The sequence below is a fragment of the Diadema antillarum genome, unplaced genomic scaffold (genome assembly GCF_040938485.1).
Source record: "Diadema antillarum isolate AM-2024a unplaced genomic scaffold, OU_Dant_1.0 scf00000068, whole genome shotgun sequence".
Lineage (NCBI taxonomy): Eukaryota > Metazoa > Echinodermata > Echinoidea > Diadematoida > Diadematidae > Diadema > Diadema antillarum.
The window spans coordinates 71,298-93,842 of record NW_027270957.1 but is presented as its reverse complement, the minus strand read 5'-3'; the positions used below and the strand labels follow the sequence as shown (position 1 = coordinate 93,842).

Here is a 22,545-nt window from a genome sequence, read left to right as displayed (position 1 = left end):
GTTGCATTGTGGGAAATTATCATTGCTTGGAATGATCTACAAGAAGGAGTGATTTAATATCATTCATATATCATTCTAAATCTTTTTAAAAAAGTGTCAATGTGGCAAGTAATTCCAATCCAAATGATGAACAGCCAGGTGAAATTTAGGTAACACTTTAAGATAAACCTCCTCTGTGTTGAAAGTTTCTGTACTGTCCATTGTGCTTTCAATAGCTGTTGACAATTTGATCTTGTCAATAGCCATTTATTCTGTACAGACTGTAATTGGCCAGTAGGCATGCTGTGTAGCCCTGAACAAACAATTGAAATTAGGACACAGAATATCACAAATCACTTATTTGGTATCAAGAGAGACTTTAAAAAGACCTGCATGTGCAGTGAACAAGCTTGCTATTAGTTGCAACTCCATTGAGTACAGGGCCCCATAGTCACACAGTTCCTGTTGTAGTGTTCAAAGGGTTATGATGTCATGGAACATTAATAGGTGTGACATCAGTCTATGGGGTCTACTCACAGGTGTGACATGGTGCAGTGTATATCGACCCTGTGGGCGTACCGTCCCCAACATATGCCCCATTTTTGCACTGCTACCTGTTACATAAACCTTGTCGGGTTTACCACAATCTCTATTATTAGGCTGTGAGTTAATATTCTTACGAGTACACCTAATGAAAGTTTCCATTTTTTATATTTTTAGTTGGCAAGTTCTTGGTAACAGGTGGAAAATAACTAGCATAACCTGTGCTGTGAATAAGAGTTTTAATGAGGTTTTGCTGCCATGTCTGTTCCGATGGCGTAGATTGATTTCTGTTTTCTTTTTTGTTTTCCCTTTTGAATGGAGAAAAGATGAAATACAAGTTGTAGATATCCCAGAAACATATATGAAAAATATTCACTTTGTAATTATATTCATTACCTCTATCATACTGATTATTATTCGATAAGTAGCTAGGGCCTATGGGCCTATCATTGATCTGTTGTGAGATATATTTTGTTATGTTGCTTGTTGTAGAATAATGGTTAATTATAATTGATACATACAGTTAACAACAAAATTATTCATACCCCTAGGAGATTTTTAGTTTTGAGCAGATTTCTCACAAGAATAGGATGGAGTGATGGTGATTGGGTGTTGTATCTCAACATTTCTATTGTTATTCAAATGAGGTGAAACTGAAATTAATGTCAATTTATAAAGGACAAACAAGAGTAAAAAGTTAGCACCCAATCACCATCACTCCATCCTTCACTTGTAAGAAATCTGCTCAAAATTGATAGTTTCTCAGGGGTATGAATAATTTTGTTGTTAACTGTATATATATATATATTACATATTACTTTTTTCTTTGATTCTAATTTATTATTTTGGACTCCAAAATAAAAGTTAGTATCAAAGCATGGTACCATCAGACATGTGATTGGCATGGTAGTGAATGACCATTTGTACACTTTATACTTATGATGTAATGCATATTATAGTTTGTTCTGAAGTAGCTATACTCTACACTGCTGCTACCAATAGAAGTTTTTCAACAATAGTAAGATGATATTTAGTTTCAAAATTAAAATTGTCCCTTTTTTTTAGTTTTGATTTTTTTTTACAACCAAAATATTTTTTTCTTCACAATTTTATTTTTCCAGTGCATTACTTTGTTTTGTTTTGTTTTTAAACCTGAAAAACGTCGGCACACATGAAAAAAGAAGGCAGCTCTATAAATTGGTTCCTACAAAGCAAGAATTCCAAGCCCCCACATATCACATCACAAAATACAAAAGTTATAAATGTTGTTTCTGTTCCTGTTTTATCTTACTCTCTGTGCACAGGTTCCCCTCTTGAGGGAGCTCTACTCCAACGTGCAGAGGCACAAAGACCAGACGACGGGCAACCGGTACTCCAGGAACGAGTCGAGTCCACGGTCCAACCGGGCGGGTGAGATCAGCATGGAGGGGTACATGGAGAAGCTGCCCATGGGGCGGAGGAGGGCATCCCTCATCAAGAAGTGGAAGAAGCGGTACTTCAGGGCCAAGGCGGGCAACCTTTTCTACTACGAGGTGGGTGCCCCCCAAACCCACTAATTTTCTCATTCACATAGCTGGCACACTTTACTTTGTTTCTACCCCTGTGAAGAATATGTAGCCATCTTCAGGATATCAGCCATTAGATTATAGTGATTTTCTATCTATAAAAACAAAACAAAAAACAAAACTAAAACACAGCAGATTCTCATCTTAGTATCAGAGGTTACATTGCTTGCACATTACAGTTTGGTTCATTTGATGGCTTACTTTTGAATCCCTGCTAGATGAAATTTTGCTCATCTCAATAACAACCTACAGATGATAGTGTAGGTATTGAGAAGCGTCTGAGGTAGAAAAATGAACAGATACAGAGATTGATAAAAATGTTTATCATGAGATGGACAAAGATGCATGGACACATTTATAAATGATAGAGAAACCCCACAGACAGATAAACAGAAAGTGAACATGCAACAGAGAACATCAGAGAACACCAGACAAATAGAAAGAAGAGCTTCGACATCCCATTCAGGTGGTATCCTTTAACCAAACTCAACTGTCATCACAGAATGATTTGTTTAGAACTTGAAAGATTTAGAGCCTCGGCAAATCTTGAGAGCCTATCTCTCTCATGTCCTTGAGAGGAGCCTACATGTGTATAATTTCTCAAATGGTGTCCTTCAAACCAGATATCCCTGGTTCAAAGATGATCATGGTTAATACTGCAGTGACTTTTGTACTGTCTTAACCGAGAGGTGTATGAGCATTTATCCTGATGCAAAAGTTTATCATCATGTGCAGTATGTGTTTGTATTCAATTTATTGTTACCATGGAAATGACATATCGCTATGAGTCCCCACCAGCATCTGATAGTGTGTGATAATTATGTTCCTCATCTGTCTGTAATGTGTGTGTGCATGTGTGCATGTGTGTGTGTCTTGCCTTTCTCTCTCTCTGTCTCACACACACACACACTCTCACACAGTAGGTTACCGTGGAAACATGTTATTAACCACCTCTACAGCCCCCTGATGGTGTGGGGTGTATTAGTGTATGTGCGTGTGTGTGTGTTATAGCATTGTTGTGTGCCTTCTTGGCTTAATGGATGCTTTCCTCCAAGTATGAGTCATGGAAGCTAGTTCAGACAACAACAAAAAAAAAGATTGTTTGTCTTTGTTTTAAAATGTTGTTTATCATATTGTTTCTTGAATTCCTCTTGATGTGTTAGGATCACAAGGCCAAGAAATCATTGGGATACATCCATCTGATCGGTGGCAAAGTCACAGAGATTAGTAATAAAGTCTTGGAAGTCACAGATATGGTGAGTAGAATCATCAAGAGTGATGAAATTCCCCATTGTATTCACACTCTGTAGGTCATTACACTTAAATGTGAAGGATCAACACAATGATGAACCTATGACCTTTGTAAGCATCTTGACAGTCTTGCACTTTATTAATTGCATGGGAATTTGGCCCATCATAAAAAAAAAGAATAGCTAATGCTCACATGTGCATGATAGAGATGGTAGCCACATTCATTCGACATTTAGGACAAAAGTTATTGGTCAGTTTAACCTTGAGATTAACCATGAGTGCTTAAAGCATAAGAAGGTTGATATATTCAGATATCAGATATATAATCTCTATTTAGCAAACATGGACAAATTTGCTCGAAGGGTTCACCAAAATTTCAATCACGATTATAAGACACTTACCATGCTAACACCTAGTAACAAGCCAGTCAGTAGTGGTCAGTGTTGCAGTCACTGCTTTTGGTTGCTTGAAATATTGAGATATATGGGACATTGATTTCAGTAGGTAGAACATTCTAATGGTTGGACACCGTTTTTGAGCAGTTGGTGGGACATTCTCGTCAGTTGGTGGGATATTTTTTTTTTTCAGTTAGTGGGGTATACTTCTTAATTGTTAGGATACTCTTTCAAATAGGGGCTAAGAGAGTCATCTGTAATGGGATCAGAAAGTTTTGTAAGTTCTGACATGATTCACAGTCTCTGACGCTTTGAGTATTTGGAGCACTCTGATGCATTACCAGTAGCAACTGGGTTTCTGTCACCATTGGTGCACCTGCCCCACTAAAAGATGGCTGCCCTGGACCTTGAGTTGAGGTATGACATAACTATTAAAGGCCCCTATCCATTGGGAAATGATTGCAAGAAGGCAAAACAGCAGCCAAAGGAAAAAAAAAATCTTGTTTAGATTGCACTGCAAGGTTCAGTATGAATGTGGTTATGACTGGTTTGTAAGTTTTTGTCGATAATTGAAATGTTATGGGCAAATACTCATGTCGTTTTAACGTGCACACGACAGATAGATAGGTGCCAGTGACCTCTGAATTGGCTTAAAAAACAACAGCAACAACAACTGACCACATTTGAGTGTATGGCAATGTAATGAATGCTGCTATTCAGCAATTCTTCAGAAGGTGAACAACATTTGCTTTTAATCGACACTCGCTCTGGTCTTATTTTCTCGAAGAATTTAGGGTTAGGGTTGCGGTTGGGTTTTAGGATTAGTTTTACATGAGAATAACGATTAGGGTTAGGGTTAGTGTATGTGTGTGGGTAGAATTGATGTGTGGCTTACAGTGCAGATATTTCATGAGAGCAATTGTCGCAGGAGCAAATGTCATGGAACCTCTTCAGAAATACTCAATACGAGATACATTACACACATTTAAACTCCATATGATCATCACACAGCATTCCATACATCAGTGCTAAATTCACCTTGACTCTCAGAGAGATAAGTGTTTGTTTGTTCTCTTGAGTAAAGATTTATGCTTGTGTATCATAGAGTGCTTCAGCACGTGTATGAGGTTCTTTTTTATGTTTGTTTGTTTTCTAGATCTTGTGCCTTACATAAGATGAACATATAGCTCATACATACATCCACCTGTCGCAACACCAATTCACAAATGCTGCTTCATATCTAGCCAAGATGTTTGTCTTCCATTTCGAATCAAAGGTCATGTTATCACACATGCACACACACACACACACACACACACACACACACACACACAAATGAACAAACAGACAGACAAGCATACTAAGAGTGACACATAACTGAAAATTCATCCCCCTCTACACTCTGCCAACTCACCCCAAATGTTACCCACTCATGTCTCAACACCCCTCTGGTCCACACCTGCCACATTAATAACTCTTAGTCAGTGGTTGGGGGCTACATCTCGGCCTAACTGGGACTTCCTTGCACCCACTATAAGTCACACTGGGGGAACATCCTTACCCCTCCTTGACCACACTCCTCCTGTAACCTGTTCCCGACCAGATGTTGACAACCCCCCATCAACATTGTACAGGACCAAGCAGGTATATCTAGGCACTGGGTTGTTATTCTGGATCAATCCACTCTTTGCTCAGTCACCTTAAACCACCATTAAGTGGTTAGTGAATGAAAAAAATAGAAATAAGGCCTGCTCTTGGATGACACTATACTTGTTCATGCTTGTGACCAAAAATAAGAATAAATAATCAAAAAAGTACTAGGGCTATATTCAAGCCAGTGACTACAAACATGACATATCTGAAACGTGATCTCACCAGATACACAATGAAATGAAGCTTCGTTTCATAGCTGTGGTTTCGGAAAGTCATTTCAGAATAAGCCTTTCCTGATGGCTGGGCTGTGAACATTGAATGCTGACTTACTAATACAAAATACTTGAAATGCATTAATTGGTCAGGATTTCAAAGCCTTCATATGAATTCTGTATGTTCAGCTGAAGTCACAAATTCCCATTTTAATGAATTGGCTGGATTTGACTGACACAACATGAACCCCAAAGTAATTATTTGGTGTGCTAAGAAATGGTGCATTTGCTGGTATATGCTGTGTGTATCGAAATTAACATTTTATTTGTGTATGATTATTGAGAATGAACAAATCAACATCATGATGATTCAAAATGTGTTGAAAGTTTGCTGAATCTGTATTTTGATTTGCCACTCTAAAAGAAGGTCTGTTTGTGATTCCTGTTTTCTAGAGAGGGAGAGTACTGCTTCTGAGGTGTAGCAGCAAAATGGAGTTTGAGGACTGGAAGAACATCTTGACAGCCGAGACAGGGGCATTCGTTCCCAAGTCGACCATGGCCCCGCCCATTTCCAAGGTATACCATCTTGAGTAGATAGGAACACACAAACGAACACACAAACAAACACACACAGACACACACATACTGTGTGAGCTGTTCTTGTTTTACTTTCTTTTTTCTCTTTGTCCTCTCCATAGTGTTGATGCTGTACCATACTCCAGCTATCCCATCTATTCCTGGTGTTATCTCTGTCTTTTCTCTCTTTTTTTTCTCTCCACATCATTGTCTTGGTGTGAACAAACTCTCGATAGTTTCATTTTGTGAATACTTTGAGAAAACATGACAAAGTTCATTTAGTTCGTATATGATATATCTGTAAATGTCTGGCAGGTTCAGTGTATGTGTGTATTAGTGAATCATCTGCCAAAATTTTTTAGCAGTCCTTTCTTTCAAAAGTCATGAATTATATTACAACATTGTATATGAATGTCCTCATTAGTTGAAGACTTGTAACCTGGGCAGATTTACATCGTATCCTGCAATGCAGTAAATGCTATACCGTAAACACTCATGTATAAGGTGCACCGTCTTTGCCCTGAAAAAAAAAAAAGTTGGTGGTGCACCTTATACACAAATGCAAGCATCTGTGTCCATGTTTATTTGTTGTTTTTTTCTGTCCAATGTCCAATACTGGGATGCACCTTATACATGAATGTTTACATTAGTCAATGTTTTATTATCTATGTGACACAGCTACAGTGTATTTGAACATAATTAGGAGTGTACTGGGAAGATTTTTTAACAACGCTCAGCCATAATGAAATGTGTTTCTGTGATTGAATTCCTGTCCTCAGAGAGTGATTGTGGTGGACCTGGGTGGATCGTCCATCAGGGCGGGGGTGCTGTCCGAGTCAGAGACCCCCTACCCCCAGGTCTTCTTCCCCTGTGTGGCCGCCACCCAGGGCAGGAGTAAGGATAAGATGGCCTATGGGTTCGACGCCCTGGCTCCTGACTGTCGGTCGAGCTCCAAGATGCACTTCCCCTTCAGAAAACAGGCAAAGTTAGAACAGGTGAGTGAAGACATAAAACTCATAATACAGTGGACTCTCATTATATCGAAGTCCTCGGGACCGGCAGTTTTCTTTCGTTACATCGAAATTTCGTTATAACCGAACAAATAAACAATAAGAATACGTAGGCCGGGTAATGTTGCGGCCTGATTTTTTACTTTGTTGTAACCGGAATTTTGTTATAACCGTGTTCGTTATTACGGGAGTGTACTGTACTCATTCATGATACACACCACTCAAGTGCAGTGTAGGCTACATGACGTGTATTTTCTAAAGTGACCAAACAACAGCAGAGACTAAAAACTCAAGTCAGTGGAAACTATGAAGAGCTTTTAAAGTCCGTCTTGTTAAGATTATTTGATGCTTTTACTTTTGAGATCTTACCCAACTCTTTAAACCAGTAGACTACATAACAAAGAAAGCAATGATTTTTTTTCCTATTATGTGGGATTTTCAATCTTCTTCTATATCCTTTGCTTCTTTGCATAGTCATTATTTCTGGGGTTTGTTTGTCCAAAGATACCACAGCAATTAAAAGCAGTAGGTTGTGTAGCCTGAATGATGAGAGAGGGTGTTAATGACACAAAGCATTCAGACTGTGACCTTTCATATGGGCCTAGCATTGCTGGCAATGAGACCTTGACTCGGATGCCAAGCAATAAATTAATGTCTATACCCAAGACTTCCTCCCTTCCTCCGCCCTTGATTAAGAGGTGTGCAAATACCATGACAGGTGAGTAAGGGGGGAAAGTCTGGCACATTGAACCCCCAGAGTTTGCACTTTGGGTGCTGAGGGACCAGAGGGGCGGAGTGCTGGTACACCGTTAGGGTCAGCAGAGGAATTTAATAGGGTCAAGGGACTCTTGGCAGAAGAGCCACTGGTTATTTTTGGTCTGGACGGGTGGGGAGAGGGCAGAAAGAGGGACAGTTTCGTAGAAAGTTGGACGGTTTCAGAGAGGCTCGTTATGACACACCCACCTCCTTATGAAGCCGTGTTCATATTTGAGTGTGTGTGTGTGTGGGGGGGGGGGGGTTTAAAAACAATATAGAAAGGATAAAGAGTCTTGCTGTTGTTGTTGTGTTTGAACATATCAATGCCACTGTTAACAGGTAGAACTGATGTTTGAGTTTGTATGTGAGGTGAGAAGAGGGGAGGGGAGGGGAGTGGAGGGGAGGGGAGAAGAGGGGAGAAAAAAAGGGGCACACACTTTAAAGGCCAACAGCCTTTATACAGCCTATGTCTTTTGATGTGCAGCAAGGGGGATGGTGGGGGGATGGTGTATATATTACACATTATTACACATTATTATTGTCTTACAAGCAGATTCCAAACCTACATCTAGACTTCATACCTGTATGTAGCATTCAAGGCATCTGAAAGACATCTTCATCTTGCATTTCCTTTCAGAATTACCTCCAAGTAGTAAGTCTTGTTAACATGAGGTACGATCCAAGTGAAACAGATTGTTCCAGCCAATTATTTGTGTAAAAGTGTTAAACTTTTATGTGGATAATAGTTTTGATTAACTTTAATAATCCACTTTACCCATGATCCAAGCTCTTGACATGCGATTGCTGGAAATTGTAGACAAATTGTGAGGAAGGTTTAAGTTTCAACCAATATTGTTTAGATTGGAAAGTGTAAATCTTTAATTTTATCTTATTTCATTACACATATTTGTCAGATGTGAGTGTATATATTTCAAAGCAAAAGGCAAAATATTTTGATTCACCCTGTGTCATCCCCAAGATGTTCAAGATGACACTTTAAAGATAGTGCTGATAATATTTGTTAAAATTACACTTTTTTTTTCTTTATCAGTATGTCTTTACACTCTGCCCTTATAAAATCAATCTACACTTGAGCCCAGGCAAGCATTTTCCATCATAGAACATCCACATTGCCCGATTAGTGTTCCTACAGTACATTGGATGTGTATGCAGAGATCAAGTCTCAAATAGAAAAGCATGTGTTCATGATGGTGAGGATTTGCAGAGCCTCGGCTTGTTCAGGCTCGGTCGTCAGTCTCTCTCTCTCTCTCCAGGGCTACGACATGAGGATGGATCACATTTGATGGAATCCTTTAATCGTGGGGTGGAGGGGCTTAATCGACCAGACAGGATATGAATCAAGTACCCGGAGTTGGGTTTGTGGTCTTGTGGGGCTTAATAGATTTCTTATCCTGGAAAAGAAGACCAAAGAAGAAAAAAAATGCAGAATGCGCTAGCTTGCCCTGTGGGAAATTCCAAAATAGACACCTCATCTCCGTTCATGTTGAGGAAAAAAAAGTAGTTACTGTAAGAAGACTGTTTAAGCACCCAACAGGTTATATTACATGTTAGGCACAAATGACTTAATTCCATCTGAAATATTTTGCCAAAATCTCATGAGATACATTTTCTGCTCTTAGCAAAAGCTTATTAGTTATGTAATTTGCAGTCATTATTTTTTTTAATATAGATGTGTAATAATAATAATAATAATAACAAGTTCTTATATAGCGCATTTCAGACTTGAAAAGAATTTCAATGCGCTTTACAAACAAACAAACAAATTATACCATAATACAAAATATAGCAACTAAAATTACAATTTACCAAGCACGATATATTACTCTACAATCAGTATTTCTTAAATATACATACATTGATGTGTAGTGATGGTAAGAGTAAGTACCCAGTTTACTTGAAGCTTTTGGTAAGAGATTTTGTCACCATAGTGCTGTCTGGATTTTCAAGGAGCCAGTCAGCAAATTGGCCACTACAGACTACTGTACCTACTATGACTGGATTTCTACATTCCGAGTTTATACTCCTCTGGTATTCTGTGGTTTCAAGTAGCAAACAATGATGGATAATCTGGAATTGATGCGCAAACAGAAATGCCTTTACAATTTCAGGCTTTGCTTTGCTCTATTAGATTGTGATGGCAGATAGCGACAAAACAGGAAAAGTCCCCATAAAAGCAAATTTCTCACATGATTCTTTAATATGTCACACTCAAGTTTTGTCTGTGGCTTGTGTGTATTAGAAGTCAGATCACTCTCTGTACTTTGATAAAATGGCTGGAATTTGTACAATTCCTGTAATCACAAAAGTTATGAGATGATACCATGAAACATTACGAAATCAATTATTTCCATAGATCTCGATACAGGGAGTAAAACACAACCAAGAAGATGAATATCAGGAATATTGAGGAAGATATAGACCTACATATTTGTATATGTACCACTGTCTACTCTTTTATAGTAGTTGTATACTGACTGTTAATTAAAATATAACATATCGTCCATACTCTGATGAAAATGTATCTGTGCACTTCCAAATACACTCAAATGACAGCGTATGAAATAGTAGAAATTTACCCACTATGATATCTAGAAAATTCAAGGATGAGTATTCCTTTTATCATGTGACGAAGAAGTATTCACTCTTAGTCAGATATCTGTTGAGCATAGATATTGTTGCGTTATCCCATTCAAGCTTTAAGGCATATAAAATTCTGCATTAATCAGGGGGGAAAAAAAGGTCTCAAGCCCTCTCCCTGGGCTCGGGGCTTCATGGGTGTGTCACATGACAATGGGGATGGTGGCAGTTGGTTTATTTTTTGTTTTCATTTGTTATGTTTTTGAAGGATTCAACAGTGAATGTGAAAGTTATCATTCCCAGCTGTAGGTGGAATTTGACATGATTGTAGGCAGTATGCGTCATGGTAGTGACATGTCACAGACAAGGAGATATATTGCACAACTCCTGAACATATGTAAATGTCATTTTCAATATATCCATCTCATTCCTGCGTTGTTAAAAAACAAACATACAATACAATAGCTTGGTTTCTAGTAGGATTTAGTTCTCATATGTGGATCCCATCAAAAAATGAGGAAAAATATTTTCTTTCACCATTTCTTATATAATTCACCAATATATAAGTCACCATTTCTTATATAATTGTACATGGTGTCTGTGTTTGTTGTATTAAACAGGACTGAGCAAGAAAAATGGCCAATCATGCACACTTGAACACACACATCCTCACAACAGAAAGAAAGAAAATGACCAAAAATCTAGAAGTAGCCACAATTTGAAATTGAAAATGTTGATAGCACTCAGTATCAAAAACATGTTTTCGTTAAGTGAGGCAGTTTTGTGCAACAAACTAGTGCACTGGAGTGCACTATGCTGCTTTTGATGAACATAATTCTTTTCTTGTCTGATATGTTTGACAACATTTGAGAATATTATCTGCAAGATGAATACATTCCTGGTTTATGCAATATATTTTTATACTACCTTCCAGGCAACATTGTGAAAGTGCTGCATATTGCTGGCTATGTCTATCATTAGTCTTTATGTCGCCTTGGGATTACAATTTTAATCAGTAATGTGTCATTGTCATTTTAAGACTGTAAAAACAAAACTTGGAATGTGATTAGTTGGTCAGCTAATCACATTGTCTGCTACAATATGCCATATGATTCTGCTGAACCATAATACCATTGAAAACTGTCGCCTTCTTTATTTTGATGACTTACCATTAATATCATCAACATTCCACAAATAAATATCTGTATGAACATTTTGCCTTCCTTGCACAGTTCAAGCTGAATATGGCAGTCACAGAAGGACTACTTGAGACGGCTTTTTCAGAGCTTTGCGTGGATCCAATCGCCTACACTCTGCTGGTCATCGTCCCATTCAACATGGCTCCCAAGATGACGGTGAGTGGCAGACCTCCTTGTCCCGTCAAATGTCACTCGTCATACTTATCAGCCATTATGTTGTTAATTTGATATTTTTAAGAAATTTCTACTCTGCTGTAGTTTGATTTTTAAAATCAAAATTTTGAAAATTGCAGGTGATCATGATTAATAAGTGCATCCCGGAACCTCTATATGTTTCTGATAGACTAATAGCCCAAAGATATATCATTTTTATTTTGTTGCAGATGGCCATGTTCATTTGTGGGAATAAACAGTTCAGCCACTTTGTGTGTGCCATTTTCTTGTTTGTTTCTCTGTTCTTTGTTTTTTATTTTACGTTTGTTTCTTTGTTTCTTTTCTTTGAACCTTCTTGGTAACACTAACTAAAATCTGTATCTGAAAGGCTTCGGGTGTAAGGTAAAAATAATGTTTAAAAATATCAAACCATGCTGATTCCCCTACTGTCGCAAGAGCATCACAGAAAATTAGATCATCCATGTTTTGGCAGCTACTTTTTATTAATACCTATCATTCTTGAGCAGTCTTCTTAAAAAATTCCACATCTAATATGTCATTTCATAGAGGCAGACAGAGAGAAAAAAAAAGATGAAAGTACGGGATCAGATTTTGCCTAATATCAACTCCTCTCCTTGAGTCTGAAATATAATGAAATAAGAGCCATCAAGGCAATGCATGAGTTTGAAACTCAATCCCAGAATTCCAAGGGAGGAGGTCGAGACAAACTCCCTGAGTGAAACCAAAAAATCAAGAGAGGCAAGCAGAATTTTTGCCCAAACCATTCTTGTCAGGAATGATTATCCGAGTCATCAGCTCCGAATCCAACAATTCTCTCTTTGTGTGCGGACACTCGTCAGCGGCAGAAGCCGACGGGGTCCCCAACATGTGGGCCTGGTTATATCATTATCGTCATTTCCTGTTATGCGTTTTCTCTGCGATTGCCGGGGATAACAGGTATCATCATCTCTTCGCGAAAGCAGAAGAGTGATGCAATCAATACCGATGTTTTGTGCCGACGTCTGTTTCAGGGGGGTAATCCACCATGCAAAAAAGGGGGGAAAACTAAAACCAAAAATGAAATATTTCATCATGAATGTTGTTGTCTGTTAGCAATATGCTCGTTCCCAAGTAAGAAACCTTGGTTTCCCTTTACATATAAGTGACTTCCCATTGCTGGACATTGATACTTGATTAAGTGTTTTAACCCATTGAGGGTGGACTGATTTTGCTACAACACACATGTCCCATAGACACCTGCCCGAGTATTCTCGGGACTCGTCTTCAACAGGTTATGGATGTTTTTCGTTTTCCCTTCATTTGCTTTTGATGTTGTTTATCTATTGCCCTATATGTTCTGTCTCCTCTCCCCAAACTTGATATGTAATTTGGTGCACAATGAAAGAAAATCATGGTCAGGCTGAAGAATACTGCTACTGAGTGAGAGTAAACACAATATCTTAAGCCTTTGCATCTTGTCAACATTTTAGTACTTTCTTTTACGTGATTGCCATCCTCTATTTCTTTATGTTTTACATCTCTGTTTGTGTTTATGTGCTTCTATATGTAATGTATCTTCTCAGCTGATGCATAAATAATATATACATAGGTGTGACGGAGGAATGACTGCTCGCAGACGTTGCAGTATGTACACTAATAGCCTTTAATTCTCAAGGCCGAGCCCACTTCACCTTATATATATATACATGTATGTATATATATATTTTTTTTTTCTTCTTCTTCTTCTTCTTCTTCTTCTTCTTTTTTTCTTTTTTTTTTTGCTTTAGAATGAAATGCCTGTAGAAACTTGCAGCCATCATTTGCTCTAAACTTATGCACTGAACTATTTGCCGGTAATAATCATCCCTGAAGGATTGAACCAAACAGAGGTATTTCTTCTTTCTTTCTTTTTTCTGATACCTGACCCATTTCTGTTTCCCCTTTGTAATCCCCTCCAGGAGAAGCTGGTAGAGATGATCTTTGACAGGTTCAACGTGGAGGGCATCCTGGTCCAGGAGCAGGCCCTGATGGCGCTCTACTCATACAAGGCTACCTCAGGCATTGTGGGTAAGGTCACGTACATGGTGTCATCTTGACAGACTTAACCATTAGTGTATTTCCATGGGTCTCAGTGGGATTGGTATTGGTCCAGTTGGATATGTTGGTTATTCTGTGTTTCTTGTCTCCTGGATCTGTTGGCCTAAACTGGGTGCGATATCTTTTGGTTTCTGGTTTATGTTTTGCTTGGTATTCAATGCTGAGGGTTCTTGTATGCTGTAATATAAGTATGGAAGCTAGCCACTGAAAGTGGTGTATTGAGGGAAAAAGTAAAGTGTTCAAAAATATCAGGAAATAATTTTCTTGGTATCCCATCGCAATTTGCTATGCAATTTCATATGACTGCTATATAAAATGTCTTGTGTGTAGGAGGTTTTTTACACATTTTTTTTACAGAACTTTGCTTAAAGTGTTTTCCCAGAGATAAAAACTGCTACTCAAATTTGAGAAATAAAATTATTCCCAGAATATGTATGAAAATGTAAAATGTTACTTGTTTTGCTTTGTTTCTTGATGCAGTGAACATCGGAGAGAGGGTGGACATCGTCCCGATTGTGGATGGCTACATTGTAGAAAAGGGGGTGTGCAGGTTACCGTTTGGAGGGAGGCAGATCACTGAACACCTCACACGGCTTCTCACAGAGACTGGACACAGGTAGGTGGAAAAGATGTCTTGTATTTCATCATTCAAATGAACTGAAGGTAAAAGTTCAGGCTCATTTGTCATTCAAAATTATGTATAAAAAATTGATGCTGAATGTGTAGCTCAATAGATCTTATCATCTATAGCTCGTGGAAAAAGAAACTAATGATAGAAAAAAACTTTCTATCGATGAAAGCTAGTGTCATGTTCACTGAAATCACTTCTTTTTTTTAAGATGACTATAACCAAAGGCAGTAAAATCCAGCTGTCATATGTGTTGCACATTGTCGCAGCCAACAAGACCATTGATTTTATTATTGCACAGCGCCACACCTGACCACTGCTGTTACATTAGTAGCGACAGCATGCCAGCAACAAGGGATACATACAACCTCTCAAAGCCGAAATGCGCGGGTCATAAATGTTTCCTCAGCAGATGTCTGGGGATGGAGATAGGTTTCTTTGTGAAAACTTGTTGCCACGGCAACAAACCCGCAACACTGCGACCCTATGAGGCCTGTTATCACTCGAGTGTGCCAGGGTCTATTGTCTGCCGGTACAGATGGAGGATTTTTGGCAGACGACGAGTTAAGGTGTGAGCAAAGGAGGATGTGCAATTACTTTTTCTGAGTACAACTCTTCCTTTCTCTCTCGTCTCTAAAACTGCTTTCTCCCCGCATCAGATGAAGAAACGAGAAATTAGAGCAGATGTGACTAACCAATCACTCTCGCTTCGATAGGAATCTGCGATACGGGGCTCGAACTTGAGCGAGGGGAAGTGGAATTTTCCTCCTGATGTCGAGGCGTCTAGAAAAACCGTTTCACGTGAAGCCTCGAGTTTACATGTCCTTTTATTGCCCTGCTACTGTATATCTAGCTGCCTGGGTAGGACTTGCCTCCTTGCTTCCCTGGGAGCATAATCTCCTGAAAACAGACTTACGTGCACCTGGGGCTGATATTTGTGTTGGAGGAGGAGGCAGTTCTTGTTCTTGATAAGTTAATGTCTGTCTGATCAATCGGCAGGATTTGAATGTTCAAGACTTACAGAATGTGATGTTCCTCTCTACATTGCAGTTCTAAAGCCTTGATTTCCGACATGTTTCCTTGCAGCAGGTCTGATGTAAAGCTAAATTTGTGCTCTCACCGCACCTCCATGTGAGGGCAGTTTTGTGATGAAAGCTGAAGGCTGCTTTTCAAAAATACTCAGGACTTTTTCAGCGCTTGATAATGGGAGTAACAATTGCCTTTTATTTCATGACTTTCTGATGTAAGTAATAACAACTCTTCATTATAGCTGAAGATTAAGAAACTTGTACGAGCAATAGTTTCCTTGGTAAATCTCATCTGTATCGCAGATAGAGTATTGACTTGTACCTTTCTTAGAGAACCCATCTTAGCAGTTTGTTACAGACAAGACAAATACGGGGGAACAAGTAAATAAGCAGGGCGCAGCTTGCAGAGCGAGTTTTCTATTTTGAGCCTAAATCAGAGTCAAGTGCTCATTGGGCTGATGGAGTAATCATAATTGAATTTCATGAGGGCATGAGTCTTGTCTGATCTTGGTAAGGTTTCTGCTGGAGGCTAGCGATTGCAACATTTCCTCCCCGCCCCTCGATATTCCATCGCCCCCCCCCCCCCCCACACACACACACACACATCTAGACTCCTCTCACAGTAGGGCTCAACATTCAACAATCCCACAGGACCTAGAGAGGAGCTCTGAAGATGAATGATGTGATTGGGAAAAAACAAACAAAAAACAAAAACAAAAACGATTGAGTCTTAAAAAAAAAAAAAAGAGGGTGGGGTCATGATAGAGCGCCCTCATGGGTCACATTCAATTCATTCCTGGATCTGATGCACCATGTATCAAATGTGTCAGTCTTTGCCATGATGGATCGGATCTCGGAGTCAATCGTTTCACAGAGTCGATGTGAAAGTTTTCCTCTGTTCATCCAGTCAAGGACATCTCTATTGGAACGCCACCAAAGATGATCAACAGAGAAAGAGAATGAAAACAAAAAACTAGTCAATCATAAGTCAAACCATGTGGTATATAGGAAAAGGTTTGGGCCCATAGCTGTCAGAGAAACTGTAGAATACGGCAAGAGAATATGTTACTAATTGCAACACATGGATTGCACATGATGCTTGGAGGTCGGATAAGATCGGGGGCACAAATGCGACCTCGATATCAAATGTCAGGAGTACGCAGGGCTCAATCATTTCGTTGATAACCGAGGCCTGTCGCCCGCAGCTGGTTCGTAGATTCACCCTTTCCTGGAGAAAATTAGATGATTCTGAACACTTTCGCTCCATGTTTCATCACATTCTAATGTGTTGTAAGGTGTCTCGCCATATCCTGACGTCTGTTGCACTCAATCTAGTCATGCATCACTAAGTACACAGTATAAAGCAATTTCACATTTCCTGTCCATTTAAGATGCAATTGCTCTAATGCATGCCAGCATGAATTCTTCGAGCTGCAAAATCAAATTAGCTTAGTTTATTTCTTGCTGCACTGCATATAGTATGAGAGTGCTGGAAATTATCCGTCAAGGTTTATAGAGAATTTTTAAAAAATGAAAATAATGTGTGAATTGAAAATTGAACAGAATGATTTTAATCATCGTTTTGTCATAAATTTCCCATTTCTTGTTATTCTCCCCTTCCAGGTTATTTTCAGAAGTTGAAAAGTACATCGGCAGGTTGCTGAAAGAAAAGGTAAGATGTGGATTTTTGGCCTTTTTAATGTTTTCGTTTGTCTGTTTTGCTGTTAATCAATGTATCACCCATAGAATTTGAAAGTTGGATTATCTGAGCATGGTCATAAAATTGAATATTCTATAACAGACAGAGCTCTATGGCCAGCATGTCAAATAAAGGGTCATGATTAACAAAATGTATATCAGTTTCATCATACTAATCACTCTGTTTATATCATGATTTTCATTCACTGGCTTATATATCTCTCTCTCTATTTATCTCTCTGTATCTTTCCTTTCAATGGCAACATTTAATTATAAATAATAAGATATGTAACATACTTTTTAATATGCAGTGCATTTGCAACAGATATTTGAGTAATTTCAGGTCATATATTAACATTGCTTCCTCCCCCATCAAATATCATCCATATCATACTTTTGATATACGTGGTCTTGTTATAATGGCATTTTATCAATGTAAACTTTACAGTAGTTGTCATCATCTTTCTTTTTTTTTTCCAGGCCTGCTTCGTAGCACAGGACTACCACGCAGAGCTCAAGTTCTGTTCCTTGGACCCAGAGCTGTGCAGTACCTACATCGACCTTGAGAAATATGATGTACCAGATGGAACTGGGTGAGTTATCATATATGCACAGAAAAGTTGTGACTTATTTATTACATCTCCACTTTCATGGATGCTATAACCCGTTGAGGACGGTTTGATTTTGCTACAACACGCATGTTCCATAGACATCTGCCTGAGTATACTCGGGGCTCGTCCTCAATGGGTTGATGTAAAAGTAAGCATACATGTGTTGATATTTGCTCAGTGCATCTTATTGTGACACATAAAGTATTATTATTGTATCGTATGTCCCAAAAAAAATTACAACGGGACCCTCCGCAGTGATATCTTTAAAAATAGTGAATCAATCTAAATACAAATTCAGGGTATGAAACTATAACTCATTGCCCACATCTTACAGAAAACCCCATTCGATTTGCTTCAGTGGTCAAAGAGAAATGAGGAAATTTGTAGAGGATGTCAGGAATCTCTTCCCTCCAAGTTCTGTCTATTGTATTCACACACAAGAGCATCGAAGTGCTAAAATTGGAAGAATCAGACTCATGACATGCTTTACAACAATCTACATTTCTCTGTGACCACTTAACCAAATTGAATGGCGTTTTCTGCAAAATAGAGCCAAGATGTTACATTTTAAGACCCTGAAGTAGCATTTAGACAGGTTAATCATATTGGGTGTTATCAATTCGAAAATCTGATTGTATTTTTTGGGGGGACATACTGTAGAAACACTCATCTATGACTACTCGGGTTTAGTTTCTTATTGGGCCCATAATCAGTTATCATTCTTGTGTGGATTTGATTCTGCCATACAGACCCCATATATAGAGGTAGGTACAAATACACATACAGAAAAAAAAAATAGGAATGATGTAAGTACACGGAGCTTTCAAAAATTACAGGCACGCAGGTGAGAATAGGTTTATCATTATGATAACAATTAAAAAAATGCATGCAAAAGTTCTTGCATACACTATATGCATTGAATGCCAGTGGTAATTGGACAAAAAAATAATAATGTGCAAAAATATCTTGCTGTGCAGTATCCAGCTGAGAATAGGGTAATATGCAAAGGGTTTCCATGTTTTTCATAGGAACTTGCACATTTCACATATAGGATCTGCTATATGTTTAAACAAGAATACACTTGCTTGTCACAAGGGTAGACCGTGATCTCACAAAGTAGGTAGGAGGAATTCAAAATAGCTGCTGAACTGACTCAACAGTCCTTTTTCCTCCCCTCAAATAAAAACAAAACAAAAAGCACCTCTCTCATTAAGGGGCAATGATAGATTTCTCCATGATATCCTCCCATTAGTGGTTGGCAGCGATTCTTGGTGGTTAGGTTTAATTAGATCTAACTGATGCTGTTGAGTCAGAGTAAGCGGTCTGCCATCTTTTTTTTTCTTTTTTTTTTCAACCAGTCTCTGCAGTAAAATGTTTGGGAAATTTTTCGGCAAGTTTTGTGGTACAGAGTTCCTCCACTCCTCCCTGCAACCAGAAATTGGGACTATTGATATTGATACTAATATCATAAATGGTAGTGGTATATTTACATTGATATTAATTCAGTCAAAATATACAGTTTAATTCACCTGAATTGAAATGAATATACAACGTGTATTTCCACATTGTGGGATGGAACATCCTAATCAGCAAAGCTGGGTTACATAGGGGTCCACAATATCAGAGTTGTCATTACAACTTTTAGACTAGATTGAGTGTGTATGATTTAGACAAACCAAACCCTTTCCTAGAGATACAATATTTGGTTTGTAACATGACACTTGATATTTGAGAGGTATCTTAATTTGTGTTGTAAAAAAAGCCTGAATATCTTAGACTATCAGTTAGAAAACTGGAACTGCATGTGGTAAGACAAATTAAAGGCCACATTTTCTGTGCTGAATCATCTTGTGCCTTGTTGAAAATGACAATAACAAACTTCTTTGTTTCAAAGAATCCCCCCATTGTCGCAGTCAGAAATCATATCTATCTAACATGTTGATCCTCTGGCTTGATGCCATGTTCGTTTGTGATTTCTTGGAGAAGAGAAGAATAAGGGTGGTTAAACATTCTGGCAAGGGGGAGGGGGGAGGGAGGTGTTGACATACGTTTATAAGGGTGTCTCCAGAGAATTTTGGGGAGGAAGAGGATATTTTATTTGGGGGGGGGGGGACAGGAATGGGTATGTAACTTGATGAGGGACAGGAAGTGATTAAAGAATGCTGGAAGAGGAGAAACGACTGAGGTTAACAGACTGAATGATGGCTTTATTCCAATGACAAATGTGACATATTCAGTAAACACAGTGCTTCAAGTGCACCTGCAAAGTCTTGTTTAATGATTATACAGTGGTATCTTCAAGAGAATGAAAGTCAAGATAGCTTCTTACGTACAGTATTGTAAGTTAGAGTTATCAGTCTACTTATTGGCTGTTAATTATTACAATTTTACCTGAATGAGATTATCGGTCACGGCAGAAACTCCCATCTGTGCTCATCAAGTTGACATGAGTGAAAATTGGTGAGATAGCAGGTCAAATTCCAGTTTGTTTGTCTGTTTGTTTGTTTTAAATGTTAACAAGTCAAATAACATTTGGCACTGTTTCAGTGATTGCAGTGTAACAAGTGCAGTTTTCTAAGATCTTTCCTATTGTTTGTACACAACTCTGTGTCTCCACAGCACCATCAAGTTGGACTACTCCCGTTTCCGATGCACGGAGGGCCTGTTCCACCCTGAAGTGTGGGGCAAAGATCACCCTGGTCTCCATACACTGGTCTACAATGCCATCCAGGCATGCAACATTGAGCAGAGGAAAGCCATGGCAAAGTGAGATAAAGAACACACTCTCTCTCAATATATATATGTTTCTCTCACAATCTCTCCCTTTCCTTCAATACTTCTATCTATCTGTCCATCTATCTAACTATCTATCTATCCATCTATCTATCCATCTATCTATCCATCTATCTATCTATCGATCTATCTATCTATCTATCTATCTATCTATCTATCTATCTATCTATCTATTTATCAATCGTCCTCCCTCTATCAATCTATCTATCTATGTATATGTTTATTATATGTTTATTTGTCTGTCTATCTTTTATTTATATCTTTCCAGCCATCTATTTATCTTTCTGTCTTAAAATACATTCATGTCAATCTTTGTTTTCAATGCCTGCACGCCCACCATGCTGTACTGCTCACACAATTGTGCAGCATACACTACCTTGGTCATGTGAAGCAGGCCTTATTTTACTACTGGATGAGCTAGCCCTTGTGCTAGGCAACCTCCATCTGGGTAACACCTGCTATTGATGTCCAAGCACAGTAGCATTTAATTTGACACTACATCAGAGTTTTCACAGTATTGCATGTGGTTCGGACTTTCTTTATGTGACCTCAAAAGAAGTACTTAATGCTTATGAGCAAACTACAAGATGGCTGTAAGTTCCCGTAGAAGGAGGTGTTAGGGTTTTTGTGAGATTCATTACAAACATACGAATATACTGATCAAAACTTGTACTGCATTTGTCCTCTTAGGAGCATCTACCTGTGTGGAGGTACTACCCTGTTGCCAGGCATCGCTGAAAGGCTGAGAACAGAACTGACAAAGATGCTACCAAAGAGTACAGTTGTCAAGGTAACAAAGATGAATAGGAAAGGTTTTAGCCTTCTCAAACTTATAGACATTTCTTTTCTTCTTCTTTTTTCAAGCTTTTTATTTTGTTGTTGTTGCTGAATTTTGTTTTTTTTAGTTGTATCATCAAATGTTAGTAGTTACAATTGTTTGCTTTTCTCTTCAGCAGTGAAATCTCTTATGTCCTTTTATGCTAATATTGAAATTTGTATTTCTGGTTCCTTGCAAGAATACATAATAACTGTAATACATAGGTAGCTGATGATTGGACTGTAATTTTGTCAGCTCATTTGATAGCAGAGAAATCAGTCATTTTACGTTCATTTCCAAATACATGCGTGCAAATATTTTTGGTTGCTCTATGTTCCAGAAGTTCATGTTTTGATTCCGTGGAATTAAGAACAGGCAAAACTCATCTTGCCCGGCCGAGGACAAAAAATTACTCATGCGAAAAATATCCACTTTTACAGTACTTTCTCGGACTTTCTCGGTCTGTGCGTGTGTGTCTCTCTCTCTTTCTATGTATCTATTTATATCTATCTATCTATCCACCTACCTATTCTTTAATCTCTTATACTCTCTGCAATGCTGATTCCCCCAATCCAGGTGCATGCGGCACCAGAACGCTACCACGCGGCCTACAATGGAGCCAACGTGCTGGCCCCACTGACGGCCTTCGACAACATGTGCATTACTAAGGAGGAGTGGAGGCAACTGGGGCCCACCAGTCTCACCAAGTGGACCACGTCGTAGAGACAGGTGCGGGCCTGGACCCCGCCCCTCTCACTGACCCCTCCACCACCACCACAAAAATGGGCACTGCTGTTCCCCCGTTCCCTGGCCCCACCACCATCATGAAATGGGCACTGCTGTTGGACATCTGAAGCCAAACCAGATTCCTTCCTACCTACTGCTCAAAGATGCCCAAAACGCCCAAAAGCCTGGATGAGAGCCTGGATGGATAGAAGACAGAGGAACAGTCCAGCCTCGGTCGGTGGACTGTTTGAACTGTG

The 22,545-nt window shown here is 38.8% G+C and overlaps 1 protein-coding gene across 1 annotated transcript in view; it reads left to right on the top strand.

The window, feature by feature from the left end:
• The window catches only part of LOC139716615 (uncharacterized), a 192,753-nt gene extending 170,410 nt beyond the window's left edge, over positions 1–22,343 (top strand). Inside the window, exons 5-16 of the mRNA XM_071628142.1 lie at positions 1,827–2,054; positions 3,251–3,343; positions 6,052–6,174; positions 6,954–7,169; positions 11,771–11,893; positions 13,849–13,957; positions 14,468–14,603; positions 17,267–17,315; positions 17,822–17,934; positions 20,572–20,718; positions 21,436–21,535; positions 22,139–22,343. Of these exons, the coding sequence (XP_071484243.1) occupies positions 1,827–2,054; positions 3,251–3,343; positions 6,052–6,174; positions 6,954–7,169; positions 11,771–11,893; positions 13,849–13,957; positions 14,468–14,603; positions 17,267–17,315; positions 17,822–17,934; positions 20,572–20,718; positions 21,436–21,535; positions 22,139–22,285 (1,584 nt within the window). The 3' untranslated portion in view covers positions 22,286–22,343. The remainder of the gene's footprint in view (positions 1–1,826; positions 2,055–3,250; positions 3,344–6,051; positions 6,175–6,953; positions 7,170–11,770; positions 11,894–13,848; positions 13,958–14,467; positions 14,604–17,266; positions 17,316–17,821; positions 17,935–20,571; positions 20,719–21,435; positions 21,536–22,138) is intronic.
• Positions 22,344–22,545: the final 202 nt, after the last annotated feature.